The sequence below is a fragment of the Callionymus lyra genome, chromosome 2, assembly GCF_982586985.1.
Source record: "Callionymus lyra chromosome 2, fCalLyr1.hap1.1, whole genome shotgun sequence".
NCBI classification, from domain to species: Eukaryota; Metazoa; Chordata; class Actinopteri; order Syngnathiformes; family Callionymidae; genus Callionymus; species Callionymus lyra.
Genome location: NC_141819.1, coordinates 25,132,991 through 25,157,386, shown reverse-complemented (window position 1 = coordinate 25,157,386; position 24,396 = coordinate 25,132,991). Strand labels below are relative to the sequence as shown.

At 36.8% G+C, this 24,396-nt stretch overlaps 4 protein-coding genes across 5 annotated transcripts in view; 2 read left to right on the top strand and 2 right to left on the bottom strand.

Moving 5' to 3' along the window:
- LOC148086117 (testican-2) overlaps positions 1-1,211 on the bottom strand; it is a 36,508-nt gene extending 35,297 nt beyond the window's left edge. The window contains exon 1 of the mRNA XM_087784286.1: positions 1,013-1,211. Coding sequence (XP_087640412.1) covers positions 1,013-1,189 — 177 coding nt within the window. The 5' untranslated portion in view covers positions 1,190-1,211. The remainder of the gene's footprint in view (positions 1-1,012) is intronic.
- Positions 1,163-15,544, bottom strand: ascc1 (activating signal cointegrator 1 complex subunit 1). Of its 2 annotated transcripts, none has more exons than XM_087784288.1 (10): positions 15,323-15,544; positions 14,978-15,080; positions 14,802-14,899; positions 14,560-14,738; positions 14,355-14,488; positions 13,130-13,249; positions 12,450-12,574; positions 11,879-11,949; positions 10,434-10,576; positions 1,163-1,263 (listed from the first exon to the last, which is right to left on the bottom strand). In XM_087784288.1, exons 1-9 carry the CDS (start codon positions 15,432-15,434, stop codon positions 10,460-10,462), a joined length of 1,059 nt encoding a protein of 352 aa, XP_087640414.1. In that variant the 5' UTR covers positions 15,435-15,544; the 3' UTR covers positions 1,163-1,263; positions 10,434-10,459. The 2 variants fall into 2 exon arrangements, with proteins under 2 accessions (XP_087640414.1, XP_087640413.1); XM_087784287.1 differs by lacking the exon at positions 1,163-1,263 and adding an exon at positions 3,551-5,950 and having other exon boundaries at positions 15,323-15,543.
- A 129-nt stretch (positions 15,545-15,673) lies between these two features.
- On the top strand, positions 15,674-19,483 carry anapc16 (anaphase promoting complex subunit 16). Its single transcript, XM_087784291.1, has 4 exons — positions 15,674-15,760; positions 15,871-16,015; positions 18,897-18,971; positions 19,050-19,483. The coding sequence occupies exons 2-4, from the start codon at positions 15,874-15,876 to the stop codon at positions 19,157-19,159; spliced, it is 327 nt and encodes a 108-aa protein (XP_087640417.1). The 5' UTR covers positions 15,674-15,760; positions 15,871-15,873; the 3' UTR covers positions 19,160-19,483.
- A 1,890-nt stretch (positions 19,484-21,373) lies between these two features.
- ddit4 (DNA-damage-inducible transcript 4) lies at positions 21,374-22,895 on the top strand. The gene is made up of 3 exons (XM_087784290.1): positions 21,374-21,514; positions 21,714-21,904; positions 21,986-22,895. Exons 2-3 carry the CDS (start codon positions 21,721-21,723, stop codon positions 22,486-22,488), a joined length of 687 nt encoding a protein of 228 aa, XP_087640416.1. The 5' UTR covers positions 21,374-21,514; positions 21,714-21,720; the 3' UTR covers positions 22,489-22,895.
- The last annotated feature ends 1,501 nt before the right edge of the window (positions 22,896-24,396 follow it).

The following is a 24,396-nucleotide window of genomic DNA, read 5'->3' as shown; positions in this document are numbered from 1 at the left end:
GTAGTGACTGAAACATTTTATTTTCCTAACCTTCGTTAGAAGTCAATAGTAAATTATGAAGAGGAAAAGTTTGTATAACAGTACAGTCATGTAACAGACCTAGACATGTTTCATGTTTTCTTGATAATAACAGCTTAGTTCCTACATCAATAGATATGAAATTGTACTGACAAAAACAGTCCTTTTAGGCATTTCGTGTTTTCACATGACTGAATATGTATTTTTACATTTGATAATACAGTTAAATACTTATAACAAGCCATTATAAAATCCATTTTACAACAAACACTGGTTTTAATGGACTTTTTTTTGTAATTTATCAAACAATATATATATTAAAAACACAAGGCATTGGTTTGAATCAATAAGAATGTATATATATATATATATATATATATGTATGTCTGTATTCCATAAGATAGAATGTTAATGATTTTAATCACTGTAAACATTCTTTATTTAAATGGAGCTTCATATAGTCTTAAACATAGATTATTATTAAAATTATAATAATAAGTTAGTTACTGCCAAATGCCAAAAAAATGCTCCCAAATCCACGATAAATCTTTATCTTATAACAAAGGTATTTTTCTAAAGCAACTCTCTCCCCATAGGTGGTGAAATATTATAAGTACATTGATGAATATTTAGAGTTGAAGCTTCAACATAACACAGAAACCTTTTGGAATAAATCCTCCAGTTTGGATTCTCAAGCAGTGTTTCCAGATGATCCTTTCCTGAGATGCTGTTTTTGCTCTCGCCCTGTAAACCTCTTCACCGCCAGTGTGCAATATGGCAGATCAATGAATATTGATCGTTGACTTCTCGCACTGTTCATGCAGTTGCCGAGAAAAAGACACAGAGTTCAGAGTGAACGATAAATATTTCCCACTCTCAATGATTCTGCTGGTAGAGGGATAAAAACTCACTTTTCTCGACCACGTTTGAAAGGAAAACCGATTCAACCAGAAGCGTTAGTCAAGTAGTCTTGAAAAAAAAAGAAACTACTCACATCTCTGAACCGGTTCCAGTGCTTCATCTTCCGGCTGTACTGGGAGATAGTTGACAGCCACTGCTCGTCTTCCATGAAATTCCCAGCCTTTTGTACATCTTTCCCACTTTTCACGTCCACCTGCCGCGACAAGCCGACCAGCAGGAGGAGGCAGGCGAGGTTCCTCAACACGACCATGTTTGCTCAGTGGTTCTGGGATGGATCTGGCTGCTGAGGCTGCTCTCGCCACACTGATGCTGCTGCTGCCTCATCTGAGCGTGAGGAGGAGAGAGAGGGAGCGATAGAGCGGGAGGAGGGAGGAGATTAGATCCAAGTCAAGTCATTTATATCTGCTCACGTGGACCTTTTATTATTCCACTTTCATTTCAGCCCACGAGAGCTCCCAACACGGCACGGATCTCACCTCAGATAATCACATTCGATATCTTTAATTCATGCCACAACAACATCAGAGCGGCTTTATTATCGATTGTGAAAACATTTCTAACACATGATTAAACCGAGTTGCAATTTCTTGGAAGAGAGAGATCAAAGGACAAAGCTATAAGGGAAAACAGATAATTTTAAAATTACTATTGTTGGGAGAAACAGTGCCACTAAAAAAAGTGTATAATCACCCAAAAAGAAATAGTTATTATATAAAAAAGATATATATGAAAGAAATCATTAATGTGATCTAAATGAGTCAGAATTACAGTAAATAAAATCAAAATCCTTTGAAAAAATAAACAAAACTTAAGTCTGCATTATCATGTAAAGAATGAGATGCAGTTTGAAAAAATATTACATATTTAAAAGCATTCTATAGAAAAATAATATTTGAATTGTTGGAAATATCGCTCTCTATATATATATGTGTGTGTGTGTGTGTCTGTTACCATTTTTAATATAAAAAATATATAAATAAATTAACAAAAAATTTGACGAAGAAATGGCATGTAAAAGCTAAAATGTAGTTACAATTTAACATGTAAAATGCATAGTTAAAATTTGTAAAACCGAAAATATTTATATCATTCAATAGAAAATCAACATTTGATTTGTTGGAAAAATATATTATATACAGTATAGACTATATGTGAGCATGAGCATTGTTATGAAAACAAATACACAAAAAATAAAAGAATATCTTTGAAGGAGAGATTGAAGAAATTAAGGCTAAAATTCGGATACAATTCTAGGGTTAAAAAAGTTGTATTATGGATGGTAAAAATGCATTATTATAATTCATAGAACATAGAACATAGAAAATAAATATTTGATTTGTTAATAAACAACATGTATACAAGTATATGTGTGTGTGTTTTGTCATTCGAATGTAAGACATGCACAAATAATTTAAGAAAAAAGGAGAAGAAGAAATTGAATGTATATGGCGAAATTTAGATACAATTCTCGAGGTTAAAAGTTGTATTATGGAGGGGGAAAATGCATAGTTACATTTTTTAAGGCGAAAATGAACAAAACAATTAGTAAAAATAACTAAATTGATAAGTAAAATAAAGTAAGAAAGTCGATTAAGATGGATACCGTGAAAAAAGTCATCATCACCGAACAATAAATGTGTTGAAATAAGAAATGGTTGAAGATGTCAGTTCAGGCTAAGAGTTTATTCTCCTCATTTAATCTCCAAGTACTGGAGCATTTACTCCTGGCCCCAGCAGCCTCTCACTTAATCCCTGCCTGTGAATTAATTTAAAAGTTAAAAGAGATGCGAGGATAATCAGCATAAGAGAGGTGTTTTCCAAAGACGGCGAAGACTCCGGTGGGAGCTCCAAATGAGCCGTTTCTCCCCTAATTTGTTTATCAGTAGCCCTGGGAGTGAGAGTGCACAGTGTTACATGTAAATACTGTATTCCACTCTCAGTTTTCTACTTTCTGACCCTGAATGACTTGGCTAGTTTGACCCTTTTCTTCTTCTTTTTTTAGAAGAGTGTGTTTTTAAAACTTTCTTTATTTAGATTTGATCAAACAAAAAGGTTTTCATCAAGTTCTTAACACATGTTTTTGGAATTATTCGGCTTATTCTTTGGCTGAGATATTGCTGATACATGATACTTTGTTGGAAGAAAACAAGGCTGCTCTAAACAGTCTTTATATGGTTGTAGATAGACACACAAACACTTACACTCACATAGACACACTCATTTCTTTCGACACTTTGGACTTTTGATCATCAATGAACTTCTTTCCTATATCTTGACAAGCATGACGTAAACTGTACAGAAATAGTTTGCCTTAACCTGAAATTAAATTGACCATAATGCAAATAACTAAATTCTTTTTATTAAACATCTTTCAAATATATGTACAAAACACTACAAAATAATACACAGTACAACAAATTGCAAAAAAATAAAAATAAAAGAAAAGGAAAACAAACAAAATTATTGAATTATATATAGTATAGTATAGTATATAGTATGAAAAAGACAGATTATACTGTTTTTATATATATAGTATAATTCTGGTGATCGCAGATGCAACACTAATAGACTCAGGGACTCATTCATTCCTTGTGCTATTAGGCTGTTCAATTCTGAGTTTTGGGGCAGGAGTTAAGCGAAAAGATGATTCTATTCTATGTTAATCTTTGTATCTTTTTCTTTGATCTATGTTCTTTATTTTAAGATTTAGATTGTGTCATCTTGCACTTTCGCGTCATCTGTGTTGCTGTATGATGGAAAAACTATTTCCCGAAGGAGGCCTCCAGAGTGATCAATAAAGTTATCTATCTATCTATCTATCTTTCTATCTATCTGTAAATCTAAACAAAGGGGAGGTCCAAATGCTGTCAACCCACAGTTCAAATTTCCCTAACCAAAAATTAACTACTCCTCACTGTATATCTAACCAGGGGAAAGTGGAGCCCAGGGGCCATATCTGTCCCATTGATTGTATTCATGTGGCCCTTATGAAGTCAAAGTAAAACTACAAAACTGATTACTAACAGCTAGAAATGTTAATTTGTAATTTGTTAAAAGACTAAGTCTATTTATATCAAAATACTTTATTTCAGCTTAGGTTTATCCTTTTGTAAACATTTTATAATGCAAGTTTTTAATTTAATGTTTAGCTTCTTTTTCGTTTTGTAAGTTTGACCTGACGGCCCCTCACAGCTGTCCAAGTATAAAAATGTGGCCCTCTTGGAAAATAATGTTTACCACATGTAAATGGATTCAAGAATCACAGAAGCTTTTCAAACACATCCATTCTATAGTTGTTAGATTTTGTTCAATCACGCACTTCTAAGGACATATTTGATCATGTATTAGATAACGGAGGTGCTGCAGATTTCTATTAGAATAATATTAGACGCCTCGGTGTGTAGAAAAGGGAACGGACTGAGATTATCTGGTAGATAATGTTGTCGCGGGATGAGAGATACCAGAGATATCCATCTCATTTGTTCACAACAAATAGCGGATTAATGATGAACTCGCCCCCCAAAAAAAGACATGAATGTATGATCATTTCTTGACGTTATTGAGATCTGACTAAACTATGATGTGCAGGGTTGAGTCAGAGGATTTAGACACTTCATCCCAGATTAGAATCAGCCATGTCATGATGGAGATGATTAATGGCCCCACAGACGGACCGGGTCACCCCGGGAATATTAACACCCTGTGTTCTGATTTGCTTCATTAGCAAAGGAGGAGGATCGTCCCAGAGCCCGAGTAATAATTGAGAGCCTTCTCTCTGGACCGAGGCGTCTCCGGGGAAGGACTCCTACGGTCCCTGCACAAGTGGGACAAGCGGCAAATGGAAGTGTTGATGAGGAAGACCTGCAGATGATTGAAGAAAATGATGGATGCTCGTCTGAAACCTCCCCCACAAACCCATGGAAAGTTGACTTAAATAAAGGTTTCACACAACAAACCGGTGGTCCAGCGGTTATGTGATGTTTTATCTTTTCGTTTCTGGTGAAAATGAAAGATCCAGCGGTTTAATCTGGGGTGTTAGTTACCACGACGACAGAACTCAATTTAGACTCGACTCTCGCTCGGTGAACCCGGGATAACGGCACAGAGAGTGAAGGTTTATGAGTCGCCCTGGTGGGAAAGGTTTTTAAATGTCAACGTGTGGATGTTGTACAGTCGGGAGGAACAATTCTAAACATTGAGTTGCACGAGAGCGTCATACGACATATGTTGTGTTAAGATGAAGGTTGGTTCTGTGGAGGAATACCAGCAACAATATATTTCTGGATCGAAACAGAAAAATACGACAGAGAAGATCACCGGTTGGTTAAAGACCTCAGAAAAATGTATGTCGCGATCACGGCAACATATCTGATTGGTAACAAAAGAGTTAAAAACAAATGAGCAGTTATTTTTTTTACCATCCAGCTTAATAAATCTGGCCCATGGGCAAAATGTGGCCTTTGATCAAATTACAAAACAGACACAGACCACATATTTAATGTGGTAAAAGTTTTTAACTAGGGCACTTAAACTACAGTTTTAAACAGTTACATTTTGATAGTAAACATCAAAGCTCTTGGGAAATACACAAACATTAAATAACCTATAAATATATCTGGAAACCTTTGATATATTTTTAGATTACAACCATTTCTTCAGAATTAAAACTGAGTCCCAATATAGTTTTATGACATCTGATCAGAAATTGATGCTTTACTTGCTTTTTATTTACAAATATACATTCAGGATAATGTATATATTGATAGATGGATAGACTTTATCGATCCCCCTGGAGATCTCCTTCGGGAAATTGTTTTCATAATGTAAAAATAATCATCATAGGTAATCATAGAAGAAACCGCTTCAAACATCATATTTCATTACTAACAACAAACTAAAGAAAAATAAATTATTAGGGGGGGGTTTCCAGGTTTTATTGACAATAGTGCTGTTTGTCATTTTCTCAGGACTTCATTGGTCTCCCTCATCATCTGAAGGCTGGTACTTGAACCTGAAACACAAAATGAAACACAAAAATGTTTTGAATTGAAAGTTAGATTCCGCTTCAATTTGGAATATGATGACTCTTCAAAACATACCACGGAAACATTACTAACTATGTATTAAGAATTAAAGAGTGTTGAAACACAAGACAGAGGACTGAATTAAAAGTATCATGGTCGGGAAACATCACATGATGCTAACAATGGCTGAAAGGATTTAGGATATAGAAGAAGAAGCGCAATAAGAAAATAAACTCAACCTTTTTTTCCGATCACCCATATCTTTACCTTTAGTTATAATAGATATTCAGATTCAACAAGGTAGAGATGAGAACAAGTTTGCTTTAACTTTCTTTACATGAGCATGTGTAGAATGTTTTTAATTTCAAATGTAAATAGATACAAAAGTATATACGAATATATCCACCGACAAAATTCAATAAATAGCTTCACCTTTAGCTCCTCTTTTCTATCGCCAGTGGCAGCTCTGGAACTGATGCAGTAAAGTAGTTGCAGCCTTGAAGGAGGATTCCTAGACTCCTCTCAGCAACGCAGGAGAGAATAATCCACATTTAATAAGACGTCTCCAGTGACTTACAGCTGTAAGTGGATCTACTAGAAATGTAGATTTTATTCAATTGGACGGGAAAGTAGGTCGCTTTGCTATTAAAAGAGCAAAGTTGGTGCAGAGCAGTTTCTGGATCTGGACGCGCTTTGAGCCGATGGTGGAAAGTAGCGCAAATATCAGAAGTTAAAGATAAAAACTGTCATATTTCATTAAATTCACTTCATATAGCGAGAGAAAAGAGCTCATCCCATTAATTCGTGCCAATCCCATGATACTATAGACGACAAAATTAGGAGATTTAGATTAAATAGAACATTATTGGAAGACTATACGAAGTAATTGTTGTCTTTGATATACAACCCCTGATGTTTTCAGTACCAAGTTCAGATCACATCCAACCCTTAAAGTAATTATTAATTAATGAATCCTTATGTGTTCCTGGAAGGCGCTTCCCAATATCTATTAATAATAATTGCTAAGCACTACCACCATCCATGCTACAGGTCCGATAATGCACCGCCTATTACTTTAATAATTCATGTCATAATAATGTTATTACTGCTTGGTGATGTTTATTGCCTCCATATATAGTATTTAGTTCAGATTTTTTAAATATTATGTTGCCTTTTCTGACATTCGACTCCTAAAGAAGGCAGCTAATGGGACCATGCGTTAAGGTGGTCTCTCTTTTGAAAATGTCGTTTGTGAAGCAGAATCCCTTTATTTCAGGTGAGGGTGGTCTATCCAAGGGCGATGATGCTTTTCCAGTGATGACAAAGAGAAGGTGATGTGGAGTCACAGCACTCGAAGCTCTCGGTGAGCGGAGTGCACATGAAGTCAACAGGGGCTCTGAATAGACGCCTGCTGTTCAAACACTCTGCGCTTTGTCGTCTCGGTGCAGCAGTAAACACGCCGGACAGATGCAGGCTGCTTCACACTCTGCTCCCTGCATGATAATAAAGAGCGGCGGAAGCACAGACCGACTCGCCCCGAGACACACATGACTCATTTTAACTATCTGAAGAGGCCGATGCCGCCTGTTGGAGTCGGAGCGATTAGTGCCGACACAGAAGACAAGATTCTTTATTTACCACTGACAATATCTAATTTGAAGGACTCGTCGTCTTTGAGGTTCACATCAAGACTCATGGTCACAAGGGTTATGCAGTTAATAATTGATTCATGCTTCAGACATAAAACATGTCACAGGAAGTACAAAATACTTCTTCTGAGGTGCATCGGTTTCCAGGAGGTTAGAATTTTCTAAACGCTAATGACCCCACCGTGTAAAATCATCTATCACATATTAAAAAAAGAAAAAAAAAGATGGATCTAAGATAACAGATGGTTCATAAGCATAAAATTAATAATGGATGAAAGAATAATATGGTTGTAAAACAAGAGAGCTGGCTCATGTTCAGATCGTCAAACACAATATTATCAATACGGTAATATTTTTTACACTGATATATATATATTTTTTACAGTAATGTAATGATGGTCAACAGCACTCTCTACGTTTTTATTTTTGTTCTCAAATTAAATGACATTTTATCATTTTTATTTCAATAAGGTGTTTCTAAAATAAACTAAATCGATATTTTCAATTACAATTAAAATGCAATAAATGTTTTCTTATTCTGACATGATGACGAAATCTGCAGCATAAATTAAATGTACAACTGACACAATAATTGTGTAATAATCTGTGAATATGTATGCTGAGGCAAAAAACTTGAAAAAGGATTGCTTGTAGAAACAAATAGAAAAATCAACGATTACAGTAAATATTTTTTATGCTGTTACCTATTGAAGAATTTAAATTATGAACCAATATAATGCATTTTTGAATTTGTGAACTGATATTTTAACTAGTTTACGTAGAAAGTTAACTTTCCCAACAAGGCCTGGCGATGACTGAGGACGAGAGGATAGTACAGAGCCGTCTCCAGCTGTTTTTAAAGCTGACGTTTGAACATATTTTGGCTCTCAAATCTATAAATTCAACCAAAAGAGAGTGTAACAATCACCACATTCTACTAAAATTCAGTTTCCCCTCAAATCCCTCAGAAGATTATTGAAGTGTGTTGAAATATATCGTATCGAATTGTATTGTAAGAAGTGTTTTCGCTACAGTCCTTGTTTGTGGTGCTCACAAGCTACTACAAAAGGGAACATAAACACAATGGACATCAACGAAAACATCAATTAAATGAAGTCAATATTTGGATGATTGAAAAAAGAAAAGGTATAATAAAAGGCAGAAATAATAACAATGTTATTCTCTGCACTCTTTTAATCTTCTTGCAGAATTAAAGTAGAAAATTGGTACGATTTCATATAAACCACAGATACATTTAAATTCCAGATTGGTCTGTTAACATGTCAATTCCAATTATGGTTAAGAAATGAGAAAAAGCGGCAAATTTCTATCCACCAAAAAACGTAAGACGAAAACTTCTGCTTGATGACATTCTCTGGCATCTGTTCCAACACCCTCATAACATATGCATCCTTAGTCACACATGAGGAATCAGTCTGGGAGAATTTCAACAACTTCTGCTGTGTACTTTCTATATTTGCCGCCGTCTGTCTGTGCGTTATCAGCTTCGACAGCCCCGGCGAGTATTCACTGTACCCGAGTGTGCTCCTGCAGAGGTGCTGGACTCCTGACCCGCTAACAAGACCCCCCCTCAGGAGAATAATCAGTGTCTGAGGAGGCGTAAATAAGGGCTGTATGGTGGCATCATTTGCAAGTATCTAGAGCAGCTGAACTCAGATACTGTCACTGCCGAGACGGGGAAGCTGACCAACATAAAAACGACCTCAGTTCGCACCAACCCTCTGAGCTGCTGCATGTTAAGCAGAGCTGGAGGAGAGGGAACACAAGTTTGACAGCGGGAGAAGTGACCAGCGCTGTCTTCACGCTGGTCAATTACGCAAGAGGCAAAAACTCTGGTTCTCAGTTGAGACTTTAATGAGGCGACCGGCTGAAGAGAGTGACCGGAAAAATGCTTCAAGCATCAGTCAAGCCGCAACTTACGAGATCAGTCAAAGGAAGCGTCATGACCTGCTTTGACAAAAAGTGGAGCAGTTGAGATGAGGAGTGACCTGGACATGGTAACAGTCTATTTTAGTGCGGGTCCTTGACTATTAAGACCATGTCAGGGACACTTGTCATGTGACCTCATGCTGCTTGAAACATTATTAGAAGTAGTACTGTCCAAAATGTTACACTTGTGTGTGTCACAATGGTATGCTTTAAGATTTCATCAACTTAAAACGACCATTTCATAATGTACGAAAATGTGACAATATTTTGAATGACGACCTACACACAAAAATGTCCCTGTCGTCCTCCATCAGTATGTCACTGAATAAGCCTCTCTGCCAAACACTGCTGCAGGTTAAACAGCTCAAAGTATGACTTCCAAAATCCAGATGAATTTAGAACATCACATTTTTGTTTCTCAGTGTCCAGATAGGGCTGGAAAATCAATTCTTCTTCCATCTCTGAACAAAATGGTATTCAAAGAATAATTAACCTGCAATCTGTACTTTTAACCTCTTGTCAAAATCACTTATTTTTGGTAATTTTCATATTTTGGGTGCATTAAAAACATAAAAGTGCGACAGTTATTGCAAAGAGAGTACGCATGAGCTTAATGGATGTTTGGTTTGAAAACAACAATCATAACTTCATGTTGGTGCTGCACATAACAACATAAAGATTTGATATTCTGTGGTGACTTTTCCCTGCAGTCAACCAAACCAAACAATATTTGCTTCAGCATAGAGCGGTCTGAAAATAATGATGCATACACATTGCCATCTTGTGGACCCAAGCGGCTACTGCAGCTGATAGATCATTGCCATGACTGTCTAATTTGGTGGTTTCATTTCATTTTCAGCCAATTTCTCACCTTGACAAAAGCTGAGTAGAGATGTTTTAAGAGAAATTGATGCTCCCTGAAGAGGAGTAGTATCCGGTACAGTCAGCAGAGTATCTCTGGGATAGAAGGAGACTTTTCAGCTCAAATTCCCCAAAGTGGTAATCACCAAACGTCTGTAACAGAAACACCGACATTAGCAACATTTTCAACTGATAGAATTTCATTAAAGGAAAAAAAAAGGTTTTTGGTTATTATTCTCTTTTATTTAAAATGAGTAAATCAACCCAAAAGAGTTAAGTATTAATATAATATGCATAGTATAATGTACAAGATCATATAATGTTGTTTTTGGTTCATAATACAATATAACAACTTTGGTCTTTGAGATGTGTTTTTCTTCTTAGTAAGGATTGTAAAAAAACATGTATAATAGTTTTCATTATTTCAGATTTTTTTTAATAACAGTACCACCCAATATTTAAACTTAAACATACCTCTTGGTCATTTATTGTCACTTTTTAAGTGGTACGATTTTCTCATCCTGAAACCTGAGTCATGGTTTTCATATTTGACTAAACATCTCATCATCACCATGTTTAGAAAATATTGAACAGAATCAGAGATTCTGTTTTGCAGGCAGCTGGCAGATAACATCAGTGCATCTGATCCATGCGAGTGTTGAAGAAACATTTCCGTGTGATAGTGAGAGATTACTCGATAAGTGTTTCGATGTCTGTAACAAATAGATTAGTCAGCAAATCTTTCTGCTGTGGAAATTGCTCCAAACAATTGCATGCATTTGTTTTTCTCCAATAAGCTTCATATTACACATTAGCAGAATTGTTAACACACTGATATGGTGTTGGGTCCATCAATTTGGATGTTCATTAGTCTGCTCGGTTCACAGCTGACAGCTGGGTTTGACTGTTAAATGACATATTAACAAGATCTGCTTGTACCGAGTTGTGCGAGGAAAGCATTAAGAAAGGGATAATCTGTACTTCGGTCAGATTAGTTAGGGAAGCTGATCAATTATTCTCTCTTCTCACTCCATCTCTTCCCAAACCTTTCTGAGGTTGGTATCCTGGATGACTTTCTCTTGCTCTTCTTTTTATGAGTCTACATTTTGTCGTTTAATCATGCGTGTAATATATATATTCATAATTTTCTCAAACTCAAGCAACTCAAAATTAAGTTCATTGACACTATTTATGATATTGACATTATTATTACTTAGAAAATGTTTATTTATCCATTATTTTTATTGAAACTATATATATACACATTATTCATATATTATAAGGAATTTGTATAAAGGTATTGCAATGTATTGGCTTGACTATGTATTTTGTTAAATCAATATGTTGCACAAGAGCAATCTTAAACTTCTTAACCTTCATCTTTACATTGATACTTTGCGTCGTGACTACAGCTGTATTTTGTGTGTGAACTCATTTTTTCAAATGTATTCCAACCTTCAAAATGTTTCTGGCATCAAAAGCCTCTCTGCCACTCATCTGTCTTCCGGAGCCGCCGGAATCTTCGGCTGATAAAACACAGATCGGATGAGAGTCAATATCACAGAAAAGTGGACGCACAGAGAGCAGCTTTGTTATCTGCTTATCTAATAAACATGTTTACTTGCTGCAGCAGCAACACGACCATCAAGATCGTTCCATTTGTGAAAACATGGTCGACAGACCAACAACTGTGACTTTTTTTTTTTCAAATTCTTCAGGCTGGTAAACATGGTCAGCCGTGGCAGAGTTGTTGATCAGCCCTGAACATATTTGAGCAGCAGATCTGGGTAGCATCCAGAGTCCAAGTGAAAGAAGCCATTGTCAGAGTACTTAGAAATCATGCTGCACGTAAACAGAGCGGCAGCCAAACACGGAGTGAGCTGCCACATGCCTCCTATTCGGAATGTGTCCACACAGTTGTTAAACAGTCTCATTGTCCATCCTGCTGACGTACGAGGCTGTTGGCCAACATGTTGACGGACAGCTACAAACAGACCCAGAGAGCATCGCTGTGCTCGTTTTTTACCTGTCGAGTCCTTTCTAAAGAGCGTGTTCATCACGGTGCCATGCAGCTTCACTCTGTCCCACTCTCGGACCATTTGTCCCACGGAGACAAAATACTCCACAAGCCGGTCAGCAATCGCTTGCAACCTGCAGGGAAACATTAAGTATACAGATCATGGCAGAACATCAACACATTCTTAAGCAACATCATAGAGTAGAATTGTTTCACATACAAACTGTTTCAACAAAAAAAACAAGAATCTCCTCCCTTGCAAACATGAAACGGGCCTTGAGTCTGTCACTTTCTGAACATCTTACAGTTGAATTATCGTTTCCAGGACCTTCAGCGATTGTTTCAGATTTAAAGCGAGCAATGAAGGGGCAATGAAGAAGAGAAGAAATGTTATTTTCAGTGATACTTTTTAAAAAGGTCATCACAGAACAATGTGAGTCATGGGAAAAGACAAAATTGCCATTTGGGGAAAAATGTTCCTTTGCTATTCTTCTCTGATGTCAATTTTCCTTTAGGTAATGGATGACCTTACAAGCATTGACTTATTGTCCTCAGACAATCTTTTTATTTTACATCTTATGGTTAGGACGCAAGTCAATATTTTGAACATTGAGACATATGAAACATTGAGAGAAAAGTGAAGATGTTTCAAAAAATTTGAAAAAACAGAGCAAAATATTTACACTTACTTATCTGAACCATCTTTTACGTTGACCTTGGCATACAAAACATCGACCATGCCTGGGTCGTCGTTCATGTACTCGATCCCTGACACCTTCACCGACAGAGGCTTTCCGCCCGATAACTCCCTGGATGGAGCAATAATTACAATATAAATACAGTGTTTTTCTAACATCCTCAACACATCAATAAATACAGACATTATTAGACATCATGATCATATGCAGTCATGGAAGAAATTATGAAAACATATTTTGATTTCTTTTTTATTTTCATGTCTGGTACCACTAAAGGTAAACCTGTGACTTGTGAAAAGAAAACATGTGTTTAAACACTTTTTTTTCTAAGCATTTACCTTTCTTTCAGTACAATACCATAGCTATTGATGTAAGAACATAAGTAGATATGAAGAAAACATGGAAGATTTCTAAATATTTACTCTTAAACTAACATCTGATGATTTATTTTTCTTCTCATTGTTTTATTTGTATAAACAAATGCATTAATTTAATTTTAATTTAAAAATAATAATAGGACTATTTTTGGGAAAAATAAATAACAGAAGAAAAAATTATTACTAGAAATAAATAATACCAAATTAAAGGGAATTTAATTTTATTCATGAATATGAATTTTTATTATACCAGTACAACATAATTAAAAGGTTCAATGCCTTTAAAGTGCAGGAAAAAAATTGAAAGAGATGTTTAAAAGACACATAACGTATATACTGTATGTAAAAAAAACACAGTACTGGCATATTTATTGGCATAAAGAAATGGTGAAGAAATCAAAAGGATCAGTGGTCACCGGCCCCTGGTCCAAGACCAATACAGGTCATTTGTTACCAGGCCTTACAAAAACGAAAATGTATTTCTGTTCTATTGATACTAAAAATATCTAAAAATTTGTTTAGTTATTTTGTATTTATAATTAGTTTTTTGTATACGATGGTATTTTCCCTAAAGTATATTAGCCTCTGACTCTTGTTTCTGTCAAGTTCAGTGTAAAAAAAAAAACTTTTAAAGTAGTGAAAACGAGTGAACAGATTGGACAAGGAATTAATATTAATGAATTGGAAACATTTATTTGTGGTGCAGGGATAAATAATCTAAATACATATATACAGTATGAAGTTATGTATTACAAAGTTAGAAGCATTAAACATAATCATTTAGAAGATATTGAACTATAAAACAAAAGAAATGTGTGGAAAATAAATGATATGAATACCTGATAAAACTTTGGCAGTTCTCCAGGTGCTCACATGCTCTCCTGACTTCTGTGTCATTGAGGAGCGTCAGTGTGCCGATGGTGAGGTGGAGCTTTGCTGGGTTCTGAAAGATGCTAGCATCCACTCCATGATCCTAAACACCAGAAAAAGAGTTGCTTGACTTAAGGTAAAAAATATTAAAGCAAACATATTCATGGAGGGTACCTGTGAATATTGCTTTAATACATCATCCTTAAACCTTAAGAATCCTTCTTGCACTTTGGCATCGTTCAGGGGAAGTGACAGGAAGTGCGTAAATGGTTGCTTTTTCCGAAAACTTTCCACAAGAAGCTCGATCCGAGTGGCAGCAGAAGACACAGCACCTCTGTGTTGACCTACGATCACTGCAAGACACAAGACGATTCAATGATTTATGTCACTGGTTTGCAGTGAATGAAGGAACTCACCGATTTGACCCTCCACTCCTGGTTTGGGGATGTTGATGGATGTTTTGGTATCGGACTCCAAACGTCGCCGTGTTTCTCCTTTTTTCCCGATGATGTATCTTGTTGGAATAAAGCAGGTTCACTTAAGTCCTTCACCATCAATAGTTCAATAAACTAACTTTAAAAGTTCAACTCACTTGTACAAGACACTTGGCACATCTATGGCAGAGCGAAAGCCCTTTTCTGTCTCTTCGATGCAGTAGCTGTCACAGGCCTCATCCGTTGGAAACTCTTCACTCTCTAAATTAAATATGTTGTATAAAGATGAAGAAATATTTTAGCAGTGAATCTTGCAGCACATTGGCGAATGACATACATGACTTGTTTCATTGTTTATCAAAAATATTATAGTGTTTCAAAAATACTGATAACATTTTAATTAAAATACAATTATTATTATTCATATTAATTCCTGTATTGTTTTGGTAAACAAGATACTTATACGTGTAATATAATTGCCTTTTATGCATGTTTTCACTTACCTTGTGTACCCATATAAGAATAGTCTTCTTCCTCGTAGCTGTCTTCCGTTGTTATATTCCTTCGGTATATTCGTCCATTTATATTGATAAGAGTTGGTCGTAACACGTCCATGATATAAACTTTAATAAAAACGCTAAATTTCTTGAAATGAGTTTATATTTTTGGTAGCGTGTGCGGTTTCCTGCTTTGACGCGCAGGCGCAAAAGCTTGAGATAAAATGTAGAACTACAAACTACCTAATGGGTGACGTTGACCAATTCATCTACTCAGAATGCCCATCCGTATGCGTTTATATCTATTAACAAGGGTTCTCACTGCTTCCTCCTCAAACGTAAAATACAAATTCTGTCGTAAAACCTGAGTGTCGTAAAGTAGGATTTAAAATACAAACAAACACCAGCCTTTGTGGAAACGTCGCCTTTTGAGATTCGATTAAGGTGAACTTTCTTCTTAGTATTAGTGCAACGTTTATTACTTAGTTACCGGATCTGATTCAAAAGTTTCGCTGGTGTGTTAAATGGCTGTGTGATGGTCCGTGTTTACACAGGACATGGCAGCTTCTTCTTCGTCCTCTTCTGCTGGAGGAGGCAGCGGCAGCTCAGTGACCGGGTCTGGATTCAGTGCCTCAGAACTCATCCCCCCTAGAAAAGTCCTCTACACGTATCCTAAAGGTGCCGGAGAAATGATGGAAGGTGCGTATCTCTTGTAGTTTCAAACCCACATTCTTTATATGTGAAGGTTAAATGCTCATCTTTTCTCACGTATCACTAGATCTAGTGTTTTACTCTTAAATATAATGACATTATCTGCACTTGGTTGTTTCTCAACATAACTTACACAAACTACCTTGTCACCCTATAACATTGTTGTCCTTGCAGTTTATTATCTCTACCATGACATGGAGTTCTTGGAATAAGCAGATTTACAACACATTGACAGATCAGTTTAAGATAACACTATTTTTCTTAAGGTTACTGTCCCAGTGGTTATTGAAACAATATATTTATTTTCTTATCTATATGAACAAGTAAAACGCACTAGTGTACTTCATATGGTTTGTAAGTAAGCGCTTTTCTAGACCAGGGTCACAAAGCGCTTAAACAATCAAAACAATATTCAATAAAGTATATATTTTAAAGATCAAGATAAAACTGCTAACACAACAAGGAGTTCCAGAAAATCAAGGAAAAGCCTGAACAAATAAAAACGTCTTAAGATGTTTCTTAAAGGAGTCAGTAGACTCCATCAAGCTTAAAGAGAGAGGAAGAAAAACGCACTAGTGTACTTTATATGGTTTGTAAGTAAGCGCTTTTCTAGACCAGGGTCACAAAGCGCTTAAACAATCAAAACAATATTCAATAAAGTATATATTTTAAAGATCAAGATAAAACTGCTAACACAACAAGGAGTTCCAGAAAATCAAGGAAAAGCCTGAACAAATAAAAACGTCTTAAGATGTTTCTTAAAGGAGTCAGTAGACTCCATCAAGCTTAAAGAGAGAGGAAGATCGTTCCAAAGCTTAGGAGCAACAGCCTGAAAAGATTTCTCTCCTCTGGTCCTGAGCCGTGTGCGAGGAACCATCAGTAGATTCTGATCCACAGACCTCAGAGCCCGAGCTGGAGTGTAAGGCTGGATCAGATCAGTCATGTAAGGAGGAGCCTGACCATGAATAGCTCTGAAAGTAAGAACCAGAATTTTAAAGTTGATCCTGAGAGAAACTGGAAGCCAGTGAAGAGTTTTAAGGATCGGAGAAATGTGAGTTCTTCTACTAGAGCAGGTTAGAATTATCGCTGCAGAGTTCTGAATCAACTGCAGACGTGACAGCTCCTTCTTGTTATGACAATTGTCTGTCTAACCCCAATTTGTCACCAATTTGGTTTGCTTTGGGAGTTTTTATACAAATGAACTTTTACGGCCAAACATCTCTAGGTTGGACCAAAACCTGCTTGATCAGCAATTTAAGTGCAAGAAAGTATTCAAATGACCGTGTTTCCCGGGGCATTCATTGACAGATGAACACTTGAAAAACAATCAAATATACATGACAAACAAAAAAAGTAATCAGAGGTTACAGAATGGTTCATTTTCTACCCATAATTAAATTTTCGCCCACATTTATCTCCAATGAGATGGTTTGTTGCAGGTCGAAACAAGTTGAACAAGCAACAGCAACTAATTTTGTTGCTACAGGCACGTTAGAGATGTTTTCATGGTTTAATTAGAATCCTCATGGCGATTATAGTTTGGGATAATTTTCAGAGTAATCTGTTAGTTTTAAGAGTTATAGACTAAAAATGTATGTTCATTTTAATGTAGTGACTGATGCTCAGTCGTCTTCGTCTTCATCCAAAAAAACTTAAAAACATCCAAATACCTCCATATTGCTCGTCTGTAATGACCATATTGTATTGAAGCTATAACATGAGAAATGGTTCTGGTAAAACTTGTATAAGTCTATCTTTGTTTTTAGCGAAAGCTCCAGGTCTCTCAGGTTCAGCTACAAGTTTATCCTCATTCAAAACCATTGCAAGTGTCAGTTTTAGGATGATAGCCTGGCAGCATCCCCCTGTAACAACAAACTTAAAACCAGAAACATCTGTTGCCAGTGTTGTAAACCCAACATGGGATTGTATGTGTTGTCAGTATAGAATAAAATGATCAAATAAGATAACATACAAAATAAGCAATATAAAAAATAGCCTAACACTAAAGCGGCATAGACTTGATTTTGAATTGAAATTTCTTTTTGGAACGATTGCTGAGGCTTCAATACAAGATGGATATTACAGATGAGATTCACAGAGCTATTTGTATGTTTTTAAGTGTGTTATTTTGGATGAAGATAAAGACGAAGACAACTGAGCATCAGTCTCTACATTAAAATGAACATGTTTTGTCTATAACTCTAAAAAGGAACAGATTACTCTGAAAATAATCCAAACCCTTAGTCGACGTGAAGGTGAGTAGAGAATTAAACTGAAATGACGCTTGAGTCACTTTTTTTGGGAACAGCAAGTTGGCAAAATCTTTGAAATTACACTTCATCCAACTGACAAACACCACCAAAATTGAATCATCTTCTCATTGTCCCATTATATTCTCTAAATGTTTTTTTGATTTCTGATCACAACTCTTAATTATACTAAATCAATATAAAAGGAGCGTTAAGGGGAAAAGGGGGAACTAAAAGGTGATATCTTTCTTGCTAAACGACTTTTTCACTTCTGCTTTCTTTAACGGCTGCATCTTTAACAACAGCAACAAACGGAGTCTCTTGCCTCTACGTGATTCTGTTATCTGTACATGACTTAACAGAAGTCATTTTGGTTCGATCCTTTGCTTAAATATAACAAACATTATGTGTGTGTCCTGTTGTAGAGTAAGCAGTTCAGTAGCAGTATTCATAAAGGATGTGCTATTATAATTTTGATTTATTATTGGTTTTCTGCTCCGGGTGTGTGTTTCCCTGAGACACTAAAACCCTGATAAGTGCCTAATGATTCATATGTTATATGGAACTACTGTTATATGCAGACTTTCTAATGCAGCTAATGCTTCATTTTATCTTCACAGATGGCTCTGATAGGTTTTTATGTGAGTCTGTATTCAGCTACCAAGTTGCCTCGACGCTGAAACAGGTGAAACATGGTAAGCGTGTAACCAGGCAGACCCGTCTACTCTTGGACTGTGTTACTAACCTCGGTTAATTTGCACCGTGATTTTTAGATCAGCAAGTATCCCGAATGGAGAAGCTTGCCAGTCTCGTGGAGGAGCTGGAAGCGGACGAATGGCGGTACAAACCAATCGAACAGCTGCTGGGATTTACGTCGTCTTAAATAGAAACAAGATGCCTTCGATTGTAAATCCCTAACATTGAAGGCTTATGTTTGTCTTTGTTAATGAACATGGTCACTTTCCCGTAGTTTTTTTTTAATTGAATTGAAACATCGAATGCTATTCGCATAGTTTGAATTCAGGATTAAACAAGTTGTTAAACAGTTTTGTAACATTGAGGGCAATAAACAGGTTGTGCTTATGTTTTACACAGATTTGTAATTCCAACCACCTCCTTGCCGTGAATTCAAAACCCCCTCAGCCTCTTGGTTGCTGCAGAACAATAGAGCGAAGAGATTGTAAATAAAGTCACCCTTTGGAAGTTCTTGAGTCAGTTTTGTTTTTGTTGTCTTCCTTGTTCTACTTGGCACATTTTTTAAGTAGGGTAATGATTTGTCAACACATAAAATGTGAAGAAACTCTGCATGTTTTCCTCCTACAGAAAGTGTTTTCACACAAATAAGGGCTGGCGTGTACAGAACGTACTGTTCAGAGTGTAAATATCCAAGGCCGGCCCTGGACATAATAAGACACGCCTCCAGCCGAGGGCTTGTATTTCATTTAAGGGATTGTTTTTCAAGACCCCTTGCACACTTTCTAGGAACTAATGTGTTGTTACAACACTTGTTTACGTTCATACATTATAGAAATTGACACTTACATTGCCATCTTCAGTGGCTCAGAACACAAGTTTCCTGCACGTGAGTTGGCTGTTTCTGCCTCCAGAGCACAGGCCAGCACACGCCCACTCACATGCAGAAACCCAGCATACACTTGGCAAACTCTCAAGTGTGGAGTTCGGATTGTGGTCACGTCTCAGAAACTAAATAGAACAACTTTGTTTGCTTTTCTCTCTTAATATCAGAACTCCAAAATGCATTCAGGGACAATCATTATTGAATCTGGTGATGTCATTTATGTTTTATTCACGGTAATAGTGTAAACCAAACCACTTCTTTGTCAGTGAAAGGAGAATCTCTTAAAGATAACAAGAAAACATTTAAAAAAATCAAGCAAAAGCAAAATATGTATAAGAAACGTAGGATAAAGGATAAGAAATACACACGTATATGCATATATCTTTTGATGATAATTACCACATATACAGTATATCCACAGGAATAACACACTTGTAGCAACTCTCTGGTTTTGCTAAGATCGGGCAGTCGTGATGAAAATCAGCTCCAAGACCATTGTTCTCAGTTGAAATGGATAGAAATGGAAATGTCAAATAAATGGTTGAGGTCTTGAGTTTCATCCTTTTTCATTTAATTATGTACTGGTGATTTGTTTTGTGATCTGTTTTTTTTTTGTTCTATCCATAAGTCATGTTGTTTGCTGTGACATTTATGTTGTTTACTCTGATCTCTCTGGTTGTTTACTATATTATTTACTTTGCATATTTTACCTTATGTACACACTTAATGCTGTCAACTATTTGTAGAGACATATTGTTGTTGTTGTTTTTCTTACCTTAAAGATAGGCTGGGGGTTGGGACACTTTTCCAATATGTACATTGCTGTTTGCAGGGACAACGTTTGATCCTTTCTTCTAGTCTGTGAATGTTTTTGTCCTTTTTTTAACTCAATAAAAACATTAGTGAAATGTCCATTTGTAGCTTTTAATGTCCTCCCACAGTAGCACATGTACCCTCTGACAACTATTCAATTATTATATAAAACATATATTTAAAGCATATCAATGTTTTTTTTTAATATGTGCTTTTTGCATTTCAGCAAATAATATCAGATGCTTGAAGATGCTTTTGAAGGACGAGCACAGTGTTCTGTTGTGCAGCACAGTGGCTGCTGTTTACGTCTCTGTGCAGCAGAAGAAAATACTGATGTAATGCTTCAGCAAAAACAGGTGACGTCATGTTAACTGCAACACCGAACCAACGCTCTTCCGCACTTTTTGCACCGACTTCTCTGCTGTACGTGCGCAGGCGTCGATGTGTTTTTTCTCTTTTTTTTGTTGTTGCTGCACGTAGTGAGTTTTTTGAACAAAGGCGATCCAACTTGCCCTGACAAGCCTCGGTACATTTCCATCGCACTCGCACAAACAGGCTTCTCCTCTTTCTTCTCGGCTGGCATGTTACCAGGCAAGAAACAGCCTGGACGGCGTGCCTCCGTTTTTGATTGGCCGGCAGAGGCTCGGGGGGCGTGGCCTCTCGGCCTGGTATAAAACCATTGTTGCAGGCTTCACCGCAGACTTCGACAGCTGCTCTGTCAACGGTCTGGACTTACGACGCTCAACTTTTCCCCGGACACTTGTTTTTTTGCAGACAATAGCTGCAAAAACAACCGTCTGCAACATCGAAAAAAAGGGACTTAACGCAACGTTTTCTCACAGAACTGTAAGTATTTATTCCTTCTTGTTGGATTTTAGTGACTTAAAAAAAAAAGCTTTTGTTAAACGGATTTTTGAGTTTCATTTAAAAAAAAAAACCATCTTGAACATTTACTCGCTTTGGTGTTTTCCTATGCTTAAGGCTCAAAAGTGTGTTTTTATGAAATGATTTTCATAGTTTTCTATTGTTGTTTTTCCTGACACAGCGAGAAGATGCCAGCTCTATCAGCACCCATTGATATCTGCAGCTCACCTCCATCGCTGGTGGACGGTAGTCCCAGAAGGATGTCCTGGGGAAAACTGGTGCAAAGACTGGCCGACTTCAGCACCCCTGGCAACACCGGCAGCATCGAGTCCAAGTCCAACAACAGCAGCAGGAGTGACCTCTCAGACTCTGGTAAGCAACGTTGCAACTGGACCAGTACCCTGAAGCCCCAGAAGTTCCTCTTCTGATCCCACCTTTTGTCTCCTCCAACAGTGTCGGACTTCGAACCCGGCGAGCTGTCTGCCTGCAGCGACGACCTGTTCTACGACCCGATGGAGGAGACCATCCTGAAGGAAGCCGTGGAGCTCATCGCGAGGAGCCTGCGAGAAGCCAAAGATTCCGACTGTGCCTTGCGATGTGCCAAGCTGCTGATCCCGGAGAAACTCCTGGAGCACATCGGGCAGGAGCTGCTCCACCTGGCCGCCAGCGAGCCCTGCGGTCTGAGGGGGGCCCTCATAGACCTCTGCGTGGAGCAGGGGGACACCTGCCAGAGCGTGGAGCAGATCTCCGTAGACCCTTACCTCGTCCCCACCTTTCAGCTCACGCTGGTGCTGAGGTTAGAGTCGGGAGGATTGTGGCCAAAAATCCAAGGACTGTTCAGCACCAGGTCTCCCTCCACACCGGTCGTGAGACAAGCCATCAAACTCAGCACCGGCTTCCGCGTGATTAAGAAGAAACTGTATTGTTCTGGAGCACTTCTGATCGAGGAATGTTGAGACCTCTATGAAGAGTCTGTGAACTTGTTATGAAGCCTTATCAAGTATATTATATCTAGCCTTTTTTGTTCCCGATGTAAGGGAACCAACGTAAATGGTACCTGGAGCTGATGTCCATCCATCGCATTTCTAAACCATCAACATCTGTGTTGCAAGTGTACCTCAGTTTCTATTGAAACCATGAAGTGGCAGCTAGCTATAGTCGTTTTAAAAAACAATTATGATTTCTTTTTTTTTTGTATTCACAGAGAACTTTTGGGGACATTGATGAGCGCTTCAAATGGGATGTCATTCCATTTCTGTGTAAATCTGTCCTGCTTTCAACATTATTTATTTGATATTCAAATATCCATGATCGCACTTTGTTTTTGTACTTCCACCACCGCAATAAATTATTTTTTTAAGAACTGCTGTTGTCGATTCCTTGAAACATGACACAACTGGAATAAAATCTGTTTATTATATACAGAAATAAAAGTTTTATAAGAAAGAAATATATGATTATTAGGTCTGGAAAGTCAAAGTGTAGAAAGTTAAAATACTGCAGATCTTTTTATTTTTTTAAAATATAAAAACAAAAACTGAGATCAAACTTACATTTGCATGAAATCATGTAAGAAGAATAAGGGTATGAGATTTTATGTTCAAGTTGATTAAGTGTAGAGTTATTTTTTTTTAAAATCATGATAAAAGATATTCTAAAAACATGACAATAAAATGTTCATTTTACTATTTATATTGTATTATTTATTATCATTAGTTATTATAGGTATATCTTGTACTTTAAAATATTTATTTTGTTTTTACCTTTTCTAAGTGTACTCTATGTCTTTATATATAATGTGTACTTCATATCATATATCCATTTTATTTGTCAATCTCTTAACATGTAGAGGAGATAAAAAGGAATACAGATTACGTTTCTCACTGTTCCTGCGGTGCAGACAGAGAGGACATTTTAACTAAAGTGCACAGACATTACAATGATACAATACAAACAAAAACGAAGTAAATATGATAACAATAATACATATAATTTATAATATATTGCATGGTTTTTACTTTACTTATGGTTAATGTTTTCTTGCGACAACTTACATTTCCCCAATGTGGGAAGAATAATGGTATATTTGATCTCTTGTTTAAAACATATAATGAAGAAAAATAATGTAGTTTAGTAAAATAAATTCACTTTAAAAGTTAAGTTAATAACTTAATATGACAAAAAAAGAAATGTATGTCAAACTACCCGCAGATAAATAACATTCAAAGAACTGGTCTCAAAGAGGTGACTCATCACTTTCTTGTATCTCCATTTTCGGATCAAATCCTATTTCACTGGGTGTTCTTTTAGTTAGTGTGTCAAGGCAAGGACGGACATCCTGTGCCATTGTCTTTTCACAGGCGTTCCTCTGGCTCAGTGCTGAGGTCTTTTTCTGTAACCTTCACCACACCCTCCAAACATAGTGTTTCCTTAAAATCCATGTGAGTGTGCCGTTTTTTTAACACATGTTTTTTTTCAGTCACGTTTACTAAAAAAACAAGGCGGCAAACAAGCTATAATAAGTAAAACATTAACTCTATTTGGAACATCCTGTTACAGTGAAACCAGCCCATGGCTCCTGCTGATTCAGCATTATAGTGAGACCTTGTTTTTATCCACTTAATGTTTGTTTTTTTACCCCCCGGTTGGGCTACTTTATATTCTGCCGTTTTTAATTGAAGGCCGACCTGTACAATAATTGCAGATGTTAAACTGGTCCGTCATGTGAAAGAGATTGGGGACCCCTGTTTTAAAAAGACCTTTAGAAAGTTGAATGAATCCTGACTTGTTTAAATGGAAACTTGTGTGTCCTCTGAACTGAGGCTTGATGTTACCGACACAACAGATCTCCTGGATAAGGTGCT